General features: G+C 36.8%; 1 protein-coding gene across 1 annotated transcript; it reads right to left on the reverse strand.

Moving 5' to 3' along the window:
* Window positions 1-551: 551 nt before the first annotated feature.
* Window positions 552-7455, reverse strand: LOC115433344 (P2Y purinoceptor 3). Its single transcript, XM_030154694.1, has 2 exons — window positions 6989-7455; window positions 552-1458 (listed from the first exon to the last, which is right to left on the reverse strand). Exons 1-2 carry the CDS (start codon window positions 7453-7455, stop codon window positions 552-554), a joined length of 1374 nt encoding a protein of 457 aa, XP_030010554.1.
* Window positions 7456-14227: the final 6772 nt, after the last annotated feature.

Here is a 14227-nt window from a genome sequence, read left to right on the forward strand (position 1 = left end):
ATGGTATTCAAGGGGGGTGTCAAAATGTTTGTGGAAAAAGAACATAGCTTTGACATGGTTTAAATCACAAAGCCTTCAGTTTTACACAGATGGACTTAAAGGCTGGTATCAGCACTTGCAGAAGTGTACTGACCTAAATGGAGCATGATTATGTTGAAAAATGAACATCATAACTTAAACTGTTTTTTTCCAACTATCCTTTTTCCACAAACTTTTTGAAGCCCCTCGTACAGCAAAATGGGGACCTAGTCAACAGTGAAACCACAATCTTAGAGTTATGTTTAATTCTCAGTCTCAGTTTTGTTGTTTGTTAAATTTAGTGACAGAAGTAGTTGGTACATAGTACAGTCCGACTTGTATCTTTGAATGTTTGATTTTTGCATCGCAAAATACCAGGTGCTAAATTCTCATCAACTGGTGTTGGTTAGGTATTACTAGTGTCATCTGGTTTTTCTGATATTCCTAATTTTGAGTTTCAGTTTCTAAGGTAATGGGGCAACGCGTCAAGCACATCAGCAAGTCTTTTACAAACATACCTGGACTAAAACATCTTAGAAGATGACTCTTGAAGATTTGGACTCGTTTTCAATGTGTACTTCCCTTTCGATCTTTTCGACCACCTCATTGTCATCCTCTCCAGCTCCCTCCTTCTTGAGGATCTTCAGTGGCCACCAGAGGGAGCCACTCCGTCGGTCTCTGCGAACAGTTGGTTCAGCTGAGCAGCATGGGGCGCCCTTATCACCTGTTAGGAAGTATAGGAGAGCATTGAGCCAGGCGTTGCAGGAGGCTAGAGGCCTGGTGACTTTGTAGCAGATGGAAACGGTTTTCATGGCATTACAGCCTCCGAGCTGCCCCCGTCGCAGGAGGAGGAAGACCGTCCGGGTCACGTGGAAGGGAAGGAAGCAAAGGGCAAACAACAGTGTGATGGTTACTATGGTCTTGATGGATTTCCGACGTCTCCGGATGTAGTGTGAGTACTGTGATCCGCAGATGGACACTGAGGTTCTTTCTCGTTCTCTGACTCCCTCTGTCGTACCATCACCCACTGGACCATCCTCACCTCCCTCTACAGAGCTGGGAGGCGAGCGCAAGGTCTGAAATATCGTCCTGACCACTTGCGAGTAGCACCAAGCGATGATGACAAACGGAACGAAAAAGCCCAACAGGTGGAGGATGATGCCATATGGAACATAGTCTGCAAACTCTTTATCAATGGCATCGTCCCAGCAATTCATGTACCCCTCCTCACCTGAGGACCCAGTCCTGTTTCTGCTCACTTTCGATCCACCAGGACCAACGACTCCACCACCTCCTCGTGTAATGTATCCTGTCTGGGCAAACCTGAAGATGGGGCAGGTGAGTATGAACACCACCACCCACACTAGTGCACAGGTCGCCTTCACCACCCGCTTACTCTCCAGGGTGATGGTCCTCATTGGGTGGCAGATCCCTAGGTACCTGTGGATGGAAAACTAGAAGTTCATATTTGAATTCATCCTTCTCAAACCACCTCACAACATGAATAATATATCAGCCAACAATGAAGTCATGTTAAGCTTCTAAAAGATGTTGCTTTTGTGTACATCATTTACCAATTAACAGTTAGAATTTCTGCTCTTTGCTCATAGAATTTATCAAGTTTTGCAGAGACATTCTGTCATGATTCCACCACTATAATGGGCGAAGTACAATAGTATTTCATCATGCGTTCTCTATATTCTCACCTCTACTCTCTAATTGTACTAATTGTGCTTTTTCTGCCACCTGGCATCTGTCAATCAAAACAAAACTGAATGACACAGTTTGATCTAATGTGTGATGCTGATGTTTTCACCACTGACTTACTTTGACAGAATCACATTCACAAATGATGACATGTATTTAAGCTTATTTCAAATATCTCATAGGCAAATCACTTGTCAACAATTCAGTGCATTTAGAGATGTAGACATTATCAAGATGATCAGCTGAAATAATGGACCGAGAACAAGAACTGGAAACTTGATGGATAATTTTTATGAGCTGACCAAAACTGGACAAAAACTTTACCTGCTCTGATGAGTCTCAGTTTTTGCTGCATTATTCAGATGGTAGGGTCACACTTTCATGGAAATAACATGAAAGCATGAATCCATCCTGTCTTTTATCAATGGTTCAGGTTGGTGGTGGTTTAATGGTGTAACGGATATTTTCTTGGCATATATTGGGAGTATTTTGGCTTTGGCATTTAAATGGTGCTCAGGTGGCACTAAACTTGTTCTTGTCCAGTCTGTCCCTTTATGACAGGGATGTCAAACTCATTTTAGTTCAGGGGCCACATTCGCCCCAATCTGATCTCAAGCGGGCCGGACCAGTAAAATAATAACAGTGAAAAAAGTAAAATTATGTTATGGTCAGGTTTACATCTACAAAGTTTCCTTAAAAATCTGAATAGCATGAACAACTTGAATTGTCTTAAGAAAAACAAGTGCAATTTTAACAATATTCTGCCTCGATTTATCAGTTTATCATTTACACTTGTGCATTACAATCGCACAAAACATTTAGTAACAGGCAGAATATTGGTAAAATTGCATTTACTTTTCTTACGACATTTCCATTTGTTCATATTTGTTCAGGTTATTCATTTTTTTGTAAAAGTATAGTTTGGTAATGTAAACATTTTCATGTAATTTTACTTTTTTTACACCAAAAAAACAAAGAGAAATTTGAGGTTGTCATTATTTATAGGTTATGATAATATTTTACTGGTTCTGACCCACTTGAAATCTAATTGGACTGTATGTATCTGTATGTGGAACCTGAATTAAAATCATTTTGACACCATTGATTGTTAATATCTTCAGTGTAATTTTTTGGTTTTCACAAATTCATCCCGCAGGCCGGATTGGACCTTTTGGCGGGCCAGATTTGGCCCCTGGGCCACATGTTTGACACCTGTGCTTTATGATCACAGCGGACACATCTCCTAATGGCTTCCAACAGGATTACAGTGTGCCATAAAACTCGCATCATCTCAAATTAGTTTCTTGAGCATGACAGTGAGTTCGCTGTTCTCAAATGGCCTCCACAGTCACCAGATCTGAATCCAATAGAACACGTTTGGGATGTGATGAAATGACAGATTGACTTCACAGATGTACAGCCAATAAATCTACAGCAGCTTTCTGAAGCTATCATGTTAATATGGAGGGATGTTTCCAGTACCTTGTTAAATTGAGGCCACAAAGAATTAAAGGAGTTCTAAAGGCTAAAGAAAGTTCAACCCAGTACTAAGTGTACCTAACAAAATGGCCAGTGAGTGTATGCTCTAATGAAATGGCCGTATAGTAGTGTTGTGATATGACACCACAGACGTACGACCAAACGAAACAGGCTTACATTGAATAAAAGGATCTCATTGTTGGTAAAATTATATATAAGTACACAACAAAACCTTTTTATATATATATATATATTTTAATGTAGAAATGTCTCATATTTTACAAGTTTAAGTACCCATTATTGTTTTTAATGGCTGAGTATGTTAGAGTCAGATGGAATATCATCCTTTCACATCTTGCCTGCATGTTTATATTTAGTCCACTAAGTGAAACGAAGGGTATAGTTTGGGGGATCAAATTCATATCTTACAAAGCTAGTGTTATCAGTCCTTTTGCCCACACATTGTCCTTCTAATTGACTCAAAGGTCAGTGTAGTAGGAAAGTAGGTCAGCCTGACTCCTCCAAGCAACCCACAACAAACGCAAGGAACCTAAAAATATACGAGCCCAGAGGTGAGCCCAAGGGAAACTGTCCTGAGCTTCTGTGAATGGTTGTTGAGTACTGATTAACTTTCATGTCTGGTTTATTCTCCTCTCCATTCCAGCCAGTTTTCTGCTCCGATCCAATACCTACCTTTTAACATTTCCAAAGCGCTCTTTACTACATGAAAAAACAAGCAGGTTGCAGGGTTGTAGCTATTTCGGGACTCATTTCACCATGATTATGATAGGCTTGATTATCTAGGTGTGCTAAACCAGTGTTTCCCAACCTTTTTGAGCTACGGCACATATTTTACATTCGAAAAATCACAAGGCACACCACCAAACAAAAATGTCACAAAACGTACATTTATTGAAATATAATTCAAATCTAGTCTCAGTTTACTCAGTGTGAAACCTGGGTCTGTTTAGTTGAACACAAAGCTGATATTCTTGCAGGAATTGAAGAAAGATACACATGAATCTTGGGTCTCTCTTTTTTCGGGGGGGCTCACTGGGCGTGCACAGGTGACATTGTCATGGGGCCTTAGGAACAAGAAACCTGAGAGGGCGACCCCTCGGACAGACCCTCGGATTGAGGTCTGTTGTATAATAGTATGGGAGGTACACCCCCTCTCCCCAACCCCATACCCATGGTTCGTGGGTAATTCACTGACCTGCACATCACTAGTGAGGGGGGTTTTATCAGCAGAACACACCACATTGGGGCTGATTCACTTTCACTTTTATTTTGCAAAAGGAAACAGGAGACTGTTATTGTAGAGTGGATCATGCAGTCGTATGTATCTGTATCACGCTGCTCGCTTACAGAACCAACCAGGTGAAACTGGATAATTTTCAACGGCACACCTGATGATTTCTCATGGCACGCTAATGTGCCATGGCACAGTGGTTGGGAAACACTGTGCTAAACCAAAGGGTTTTTTGTTTTGTTGTGTTTTGTTTTTGTTTTTGTTTTTTTCACCCTATTTCAGAATGATAATGGGTTCAGCGACCCAGTGTGGAGATCGATCTGACTATGCAAAGCTAAATTTCACCTGACATATACTGAATACTGATACACTGACTAATCACTCATTGTACTTTGTAGATATTTTACTGTTAGTTATTCTGTGCCAAATGTATTTATTAATAATTAGTTTGAGCTTGATGCTCAGTGATGCTGATTTATTCATGTAGGCATTTGTTACTTTGATTCAGATGTTAAGTTTGAGATATCCAGTTTCTAATTAAGCAAACATAGTTAATTTCATACAGTGTCATGTTTCTATTCAGGGGTTGAAGTTGATTAAACAGCTCAGCTTTTTTATGCTGCAAACTTATCATTATATTAACTCCTCTAAAAAAAATGTCAGTTAACCCCAAGGATTTAAAGTTTTCTTCAGTGTTCAGCAGTTTGACACTTTTAGATTCAGGAACTTGTATGAAATGTAGAGCACTGTATTTTCAAAACTGAAAATTCAAGAACAATACAAGTCTACTAAAGACTGTTTTTGTTTAAATTTAATCTGGTATACACTAAATGGACAAAAATATTGGGACACGTTGGATTCAGGTGTTTCTTTTCTAACGGGTCTGGGATACAAAACAATAATGACAGTTGTCATAATATAGTTTTATATTGTGATAAATATCATTACGTTGGTTTGTTTTGTTACCTCCACCAGGAGGTATTGTGATCACTTTGCTTTGTGTGTTTGCGTGCATGCGTGTATGTTTGATTGTTAGCAAGATAACTCAAAAAGTTATGGACAGATTTTCATGAAATTTTCAGGAAATGTTAATACTGGCACAAGGAAGAAACGATAAAATTTTGGTGGTGATTGGTGGTGGTGGGGTGTCTTGGCGGAGGTCTGCGCTCTCCGAGTGCTTTTCTTGTTTAAATTGTCATCTTTATTTCTAAAATGCCTCAGAGATGGTTTTTACTTAATTTCTCTCAACATTGTTTTTTTTTTTTGTAATTATCCATGACTGATTTTAAATATTCTCCCTCTAAATTTCTAAAATATTTTTCATGCTCTGACTGTAAATAATAATTTTCTATCACAACTAACCATCTACTTTCATCTTTACATCTCACTTAGGAAGAAAAATATCCCATTAAACTTTAAGGAAATAGTGTTGTTTATAAACTATATGGACAAAAATATGGGGAAGCACCATAATTACAGCTCGTAACATTTCCTGTTCATGCTGATTTGAGATACAAAAAATTAGAGGTAGAACATTTGAAATCATAGTCATGGATGAAAAAAACAATGTTGAGAGAAATTAAGTAAAAACCATCTGAGGCATTTTGGAAGGAAAGATAATAATTTAAACTAGAAAAGCACTCTAAGAGCGCTGACCTCTGCCAAGGCAGATCAGTCCCCCCACCCCACCCCCGATCACCACCAAAATTTAAAATTTAATCATTTGTTCCTTGTGCCAGTATCAGTATTTCCTGAAAATTTCATCAAAAGTCGCCCCCCCATCACCACCAAAATTTTAATAATTTGTTCTTTGTGCCAGTATCAACATTTCCTGAAAATTTCATGAAAATCCGTCCATAACTTTTTGAGTTATCTTGCTAACAGACAGACAAACCCCAGTGAAAACATAACCTCCGCCATTACACTTGGAGGTAACAAAACTAGCCAATACAATTATATTTATCCAATATAAAATTATATTATGACATCCATCATTAGTGTTTTGTATCCCAGACCCCTGTTAGAAAAGAAACACCTGAATTCAACGTTCAACAGAAAAATATGATTTTACACCAAAAACTATATCAAAGTAGCCTAGACACATAGAAAAAACCCGCTCTTTTATCAACAATTACTCTGTAATATTTTTACCAACTGATACAAACCATTTTAACCTTATAACATAACGTGCACCCACTTGAAAACCCTCAGCCTTGACCAGACTTATCAGTCGCACTACTGCCACCCAGTGGACTGACTTATCAGTGCATGCCAAAGTTTTTGCACATACGGACAGACAGACAGACGGACGATGAACTGACGACAAAAAAAACAATGAAAAAACAATTTCAAAGTAGCACAGTTGCACAGAAAACAACATTCAGCAACAAATCCCTGCCACAACCAATGATTCAAGAGCAAAGGAGTTATCAAAACCATGATGTGAAATGTTTGCCAACTGTACCGAGCCAGTTTACCCCCAAACCAGGAACACAGTATGAACTAAACAAAGGCATTTCCTGAACATCCTACCTGTGTACAGAGATGCAGGTGAGGAAGAAGATGGAGCAGTAGAGGTTAAAGTAGAACAGGAAGCGGACCAGGCGGCACATGAAGTCCCCAAACACCCAGCGGTCCCTCAGCACATAGCTGGCCACCAGAAAGGGCAAGGACAGTCCGTACATCAGGTCTGTGGTGGCCAGGTTCACCATGTAGATCAGTGAAGTGTTCCAACGCCGCGCGCCGCCACAGCAGCCGCCCTGATGTCGACAAGACCGCAAAAGCACCACCGAGTTCAGGGTCAGGCTGAAGAGGAAGGTGAGCGAGTAGCACACTGGCAGGAAGACGTACTTGTAGGACTCGTCGATGCTGCAGGACGATGAAGGGGGAGGCAAGGCGAGCAAGGTGCCAGAGGAGTTGGGATGGTTGTTCACAGCTGCTGCTGCCGCTGCCACCAAACTGATGTCTGGAGTAGCATTGGAGGCCCAGCTCAACCCCATGGTGAACCTTACTTCTGAATAATCTGGATCGATGCAAGTTCTTCTGTTGTCATTTCAGCTCCTTCATCAGACTCAGTACCTGTCCTGAGGATTCCATCACCACGCCGCTTTTAGCCTGTAGGGGGAGCAGAGGAGGAGGAGGAGGAGGAGGAGGAGGAGGACATCAGGAATGGGTGTAAACCAGATGGGTCAAACATATGGGTTGAATTATTGAGGCTCAAAAATTACACTGAATATATTAATAATCAGGGTGTCAAACTCATTTTAGTGCAGGGACAAGATACAGATCAAGTGGGCTGGATTTGTAAAAAAAAAAAAAAAAAAAAACATAACCTATTAATTTTATAGGTATAGATTTTAGACATTTAAAACAGATTGGTAACTGTATGCTCACAGCACTTTTTACATTTGAGATTTGATATTTGACAAACTGTATTTCAGCAAAAATTTACGTAGGGGGTCAAATGAGTGGCCATTTTTGTCAAAAAAAAAAAGTTGTAAGAAATGCATAGAACTGTGTTGAAATAATGTTAATACATATGTGCACAGACTACTGATATTATTTGACAGTGGAAGCTAAATTTTCAGAAATATTGGATATTGAATAGCACATGTATGTGAAAACTTTTGCTGGTGGACAGACGTGACAGTGGACGGACGTGACATTACCCATGATGATCTGGTCAGTACCAGTACTTTATGTTTATGTTTATGCATTTGGCAGACGCTTTTTTCCAAAGCGACTTACAGGGAAAACCAATCAAATCACTCAATCAATCAAATTTTATTTATATAGTGCCAGATCACAACAGAAGAGTTATCTCATGACACTTTATATATAGAGTTGGTCAAAACCAGACTCTAAGCCAATTTACAAAAAAACCCAACAACTTTATTAGTAATAAACTTATATACTTACTATTGCTAATTCTCCTCTTATTCATAAATGTTAGTATTGTGGATCTAAAACAATAACAGCTGACACAAAAACACAAAATGTGTCAGTGGACGGATGTGACATGGTTGTTGTGGATCCCATCATACTGATGCTCTGCAGCCATGTTACCGTTTCCACAAATGATCCCTGTGCAAAAACTAGGATCAGAATTATTTATTGTATAGTTTATCATCATACTAAAGAGTAAATAACAATATAGAATTGTTATTTCTTCATAAAAATGCTTATTATTAAAAAACTGTTGATTTAAAAGGTGACGTGTGACATTCTTAATGTATGTATTGATGTAACATAAGCAGGATGGATCAGCACCATACTCCATAGTGCAACCTGTAAAAATAAAACATGTGATATGTAGGATATAATCTTGTAGGAAAAATTGGGGAATCTAAAAGAATAGAATATTTGTTCTTCAGGTAAATTCACTTCAAATATAACTTGGCCATTTGTGACATGAAAATATAGCATTAATTGTGATGAAATTGGACATTTTTGACCTGAAAACATAGTTCATATGACCATCAACATGTTGCAACAGAACTGAAATCCTGTAAATTTGCATAACTTGCATTTACCAACACAAAGTTCCTTTGGGGATTTACTTATATTGATTTCTTATGCACAAAGACAGAAATAAGACCTCTAAGCCAATTTTAGCCAATTTGTTTTTCATATTGTGTTTTCAAGAGTCAATGCAACAAAATTGCTGTCTGTTTGTCTGTATCTGTCCTCTTCTGGTCCATGTGTCAGTTGGACTTTCTATGAGGGCAAAGAAAACACCGTCATTAGTTTGGAAACACTCATTACAAATGTACCACTGCTGTTTCGCTGATGAAGACTATGTTTCGCTCAATTAGGCCCTTAATCATTAACACTTTCCGGAAACCTCTCCCCATTCATCTAACCTCTTTGTAGAGTCGGGGTTAGGTATGCAGGTGGTCTGTTCCACCTGCTGAATCATTTTGTTCAGTGTGATGGAAAAACACTGACAAATCATGTCAAGTTTAGTAGTGTGTGTTAAAAGTTCACCACTAATGATCGTCAAGAACATGTTACAGTTGGAAGTTTGCATCCATTCATCATAGACTCTTGCAATGGTATTTGCAACCAGTATGTTTTTTTCATCGAGTTCTTTTTCTGACTACATTGTTTTCATTTGTCTTGTCGGTCTGTGGTCTGACTCTGGACCAGTGTTTCACCTTTAGAGCTACTAAACTAGTGCAATCTGACAACCTTAATGTGCATTTGTCTTTTGATTTGCTTTTCAGAAGAATCATTCAGATCATATCCTTAACCCATAAAGACCATGTGTTACTTTTGTGGCAGTTTCCAAATTAATTTTTCTTGGGATTCCAGCTTTCTCAAGTGATTTATTACCATATCTTATAATATAATCTGTTGTATTTTGTTAAAATCATGTATTTTCCTATATTTAATTCACTGAATATGTAGATGTTGATAAAAACTCAGATTAAATTTGAGGGTTATTCTATTAGAAACAGAGAAATCTGAAGAAAAAGTGACTTTTTCAGCAAAGATATCAATAACTGAAATTAACAAGTGTTTCCATCCACTCATTTGTCAGACTCTGTTGGTTTTACTGATGAATCAATGTTTTAGAAGATGACGGTGTTTCCACGTTCATGTTGGAGCCTCTGAACGTTCAAATGGGTCCTATCTGATGACCATGAAAAGATGACAAACTGTATTTTACACCAATTATTTACATGTATTGATAAGATTAGTGGATCAACAGGTATCAAACATTTTAGATCAGTACATGGTTTTGGTTGCCAGTGGCTGTTTGGGCCTTTATGAGTCAAACTGTCATGCACCATGTGTCCAAACAACATTGCACATGTTCTGCATGGTATATAATAATATGGCCTTTTTTTTGTTTTTTGTTTTTTTTTTCTGCTGATCCAGAAGACAAACCAGAACCGAGGACATATTTTAATTTAATATGTTAATCTTCCATATTTTATAGCTGCTGACCTGAGTTTTGAACATATTATCTTCTGTTTGGTTTTTGTACTCACTGTTCATTCCTTCTCCTTCTCCATAAAAAAAACTGTTTGTACTCAGTCTCAAAATAGAACCAACAGCATTTACACTGAAATCACATCCACTTCACCACAAAAAACCTCAAAACAACTGATGACAGAAACATGATTCCGCATCTTGGAAGGACAGAATAAGGGTCAAGGACTTATTTGAATAAAATATACATGTTTCTTTTAGTGTATTCGCACCATAGTAGAATTATTCATTGTGATGGATATGATCTAAAGGGGTCAGAATCTGTGATCTCTGAGAGCAAACTGTTCTTTTATTCAGTGTCATGGCTTGTTTCGTTTGGTCACCTCTCTGTGGCATCACATTACTTGTGTCTATTTTATTAGATTGAAATTACATCATGTAATATGAATACAAATTTTAGGACATTTCCTTGTTTGTACACGGGTCACATCACACAGATATTCATCGCTGTTAATGGTGAAAACACCATCTCCCATGATCCTCCACTACTAGAGCAACTGAGAGATTCATATCGTAGCAAAAAATTATTTTGTCTGTGTTTATAGCTGACAATTTTATTATGATTATTTTTACTATTTTTGTCTGTAACCATGTCCCAATTATTGACATTATTATTATTATTATTTTAACCACTGCTCTCAACAGCTGGATTTGTTCCTGATTGGCTGTTGTCAATGTAGAAAAAAAACAATTAGAATTTAACACTTAAACAGATGAAAAGTCTTCTATAATAAACATTGGGTTCTTTTCTTTTCAGATTCACATTCAGACTTCTGAGACTTAGCGATGTGAGTTTTATTATTAAGAAGTTCATCCTACCTTCAGGTGTCCTCCTCGTCCTGATCGTCTCGACTCTTCTTACTGTTATATTTCTAGTCTTTTTTTGTGGCTCAGAAGTGTCTGTTTCAGGGCTGAAGGGTCTCTCGGGGCTTCTCCTCTGACCTTCAGCTTCTCTGTAAATAATTGATCAGCATTCATTCAGTCAGAACTGCAGGAATGAAACCCAATACAGGGACTGCAGAGGAGGAGGAGGAGGTGCTGCACTCGGAGCCGCTGGCAGCTTTTAATAGGACAAACTGGAGGATTTTAGCAGCTGAGGTTGGATGAAAAATGCAATATAAATGTTAAAGACCATTTTAAGTGTTAAGCTTTCCTCTAAGGAAATGTAAACCATGACAAAACAGACACTTTTTAAAGTTTGTATTTCACTTTTGCTGCATATAAGTTAAATTAAAGTCTTTATTGAATTTGTGTGAGTAACCTGCAAAGAAAATGTTGCTGTATCCAAACAGTGAAATGAAATGATCAGGTATGAGCCAACACTTTCATATATGTCAAATTTGCATTGTTTATGAAAAGCAAAAAGTCACAGGTTTTTTTCAAATGTAATAATTTATAACTCTCTTTATTGAGATGATAATCAGCCTGAAATTCCTTGTTTTTTGCTTAATGAATAAGAATAAAATGCATGAAAACTTTAGATGTATGCACTGAATCAAAGTGTGAATCTAGGTCATAAACAGAGATTTTATGTATATATATCTGTATACCCTTTTTCTCTAGATAAAGTTTGTAGAATAATATATTTCTAAATATCCCCACATGTATCAGACTTCAATCAATAACTATCGATCAGTCAGACTGAAAGCTAAATAAATGTTTAAATTGAAGCAGATTTGGTTTGATTTCACCCACCTTTAGGTCCAGAGGAGCAGCTGATGCTTTAGCGTGTTCGTTCTTCTGCCTCTCGTTATCTGAGGGTCTCATTAAAGAGCAAACTCCTCCTCCTCATCTTCCTCCAGCCCTCTCGTCTCCTCTGATTCATACGGTAAACACCGAGTTTGTCGTCTGCATGACAAAGCACCATTTGTGTTTGAACATGTGATAGTGTGCAAGTGTAATCAAACACGGCAACACAATTGGCAGTCAAACAGTGGGCAGGTAGCAGAGGTATGAATAAACACAGGGAGGCCGAGGACATCAGATCAATCTGACATTTATTCAGAATAAAATCTATCTGTGGAACAAAAGAGGCTGCTTTCAAAAAGCCATCACACCTACATGTCAGGGTGATTACAGTGAATGAAAAACAAGGCCTAAACAAAACCAGCACTGTGAATAAAATACAAAAATACTAACACTATACAAGAACTGTACATTTATCAAAATGTTTTAATACAGTAAATGCCTAAGATAACTAATAGTATAATTTCGTAGATATAATGTCTAGTAATCACTTACTAATGGTCATATTAACTAACTACATTATTTACATAAATTTATATTAGTTAACAGTTCAGCGACAAAAGTTGGTAAGTTTGATTTGATTTGTTTGGCCATTCTATGTTTATGATGGTTTCGTATCATTTTTATCATTAACCCTTTCATGCGTAAATTATGAGAACCAGAGTCGAAATTTTTTTCCTGAGTGTTTTTATTCCTCTTTAGGCATGAAAAAACAATGCAATTGATTTTTTTTTAAAAATTTTTAATAAACCTGTTTTTTATGAAGGTAGATTTGTTTCTTTATTGCGTTAACTAAAAAAAAAAACATTCAATAAAAAAAAGTGTTTGAATTTTTAAAAAAAATTACGATCCAAAAAATTTCATTTCAACACTTTTTTTCCTTGATTGAAGTGAATTTATTTATTTATTTATTTATTTATTATTATTTTTTAATGATTTTTTTTTTTTTTTTTTGGTTATAGCAATAAAGAAACAAATCTACCTTCATAATTTTTTGTGGAGTTCCAAAAATGTCCACTCCGCTGGACACCATGTGTTTAATTTTTGAATATCAGAAAGTGATATACAAAATCAAAACATTTTTAATGCAGGTAATCTGATGTTTTTTCACATTTTATCATATTCATTCATTATCATATAAACACATTTTGCCATCATTCCCCAAATATTTCTCTCAAAATGTATTACAACCATGAATTTGAGGCAGACTCTTATAAAAAGAGCCTGTGGAAATAATTTGTACATGTATTTTCAGATTTTTACCCTTTTACATTTAACTAATCCATACAGATACAAAACAGTATTAGCGTCATGTTGTTGTTGCAAATGTAATAATGAGCAAGTATTTCTAGTCGATTATTTACTAATTGTGTTCATGCTATACAGCCAGCTAACGTTATAGGCAAAACAAGGAAATTCATTCTAAATTTGTATAAAACCAAAAATGTTTTTCAGGTATTTTCTTTGGTTGACCCATTTGTTCCCAAAATACAGTGAATTATGCATCTTTAATTTGATAGAAACACTGGTATAAATGCACAGAAATATGGAAAGTACTATTCAAGATAAAAACAATATGTGGAAGAGTTTACCCCTGGACCGGTTCTGAAAACTCCTGGTAAATGGATAAGATTAAACGTGGAAAAATCAAAAATCCACACATAGTACTTGTACCACGTATACATATTATCTAAAATTTAATACATCACTGATCTTCTACCGTCTATCAGAAAATAAAACTGGATCCATGACAGATTTAATTTTACATATAATAAGATCTTCCTGTATTTTCTCTCTAAACGACAGATCCAACTTGTACACTATTGGATCTTTTGCCACATTTTTGTCTTTTTATTCCGGTGAAATTTACACCAAACACTGAAACAGAAGGACTTCAAAATATATTTAATGTTTACATTCACAAATACATTTGGAATTAATTTATTTACACTTCAAATACATTTACAATAGTCTTAAAGTCATCAAGAAATGTATTAGCTCCGGCCATAATAAGCAATAAATGACAAC

Source organism: Sphaeramia orbicularis, chromosome 14, assembly GCF_902148855.1.
Source record: "Sphaeramia orbicularis chromosome 14, fSphaOr1.1, whole genome shotgun sequence".
Taxonomy (NCBI): Eukaryota; Metazoa; Chordata; class Actinopteri; order Kurtiformes; family Apogonidae; genus Sphaeramia; species Sphaeramia orbicularis.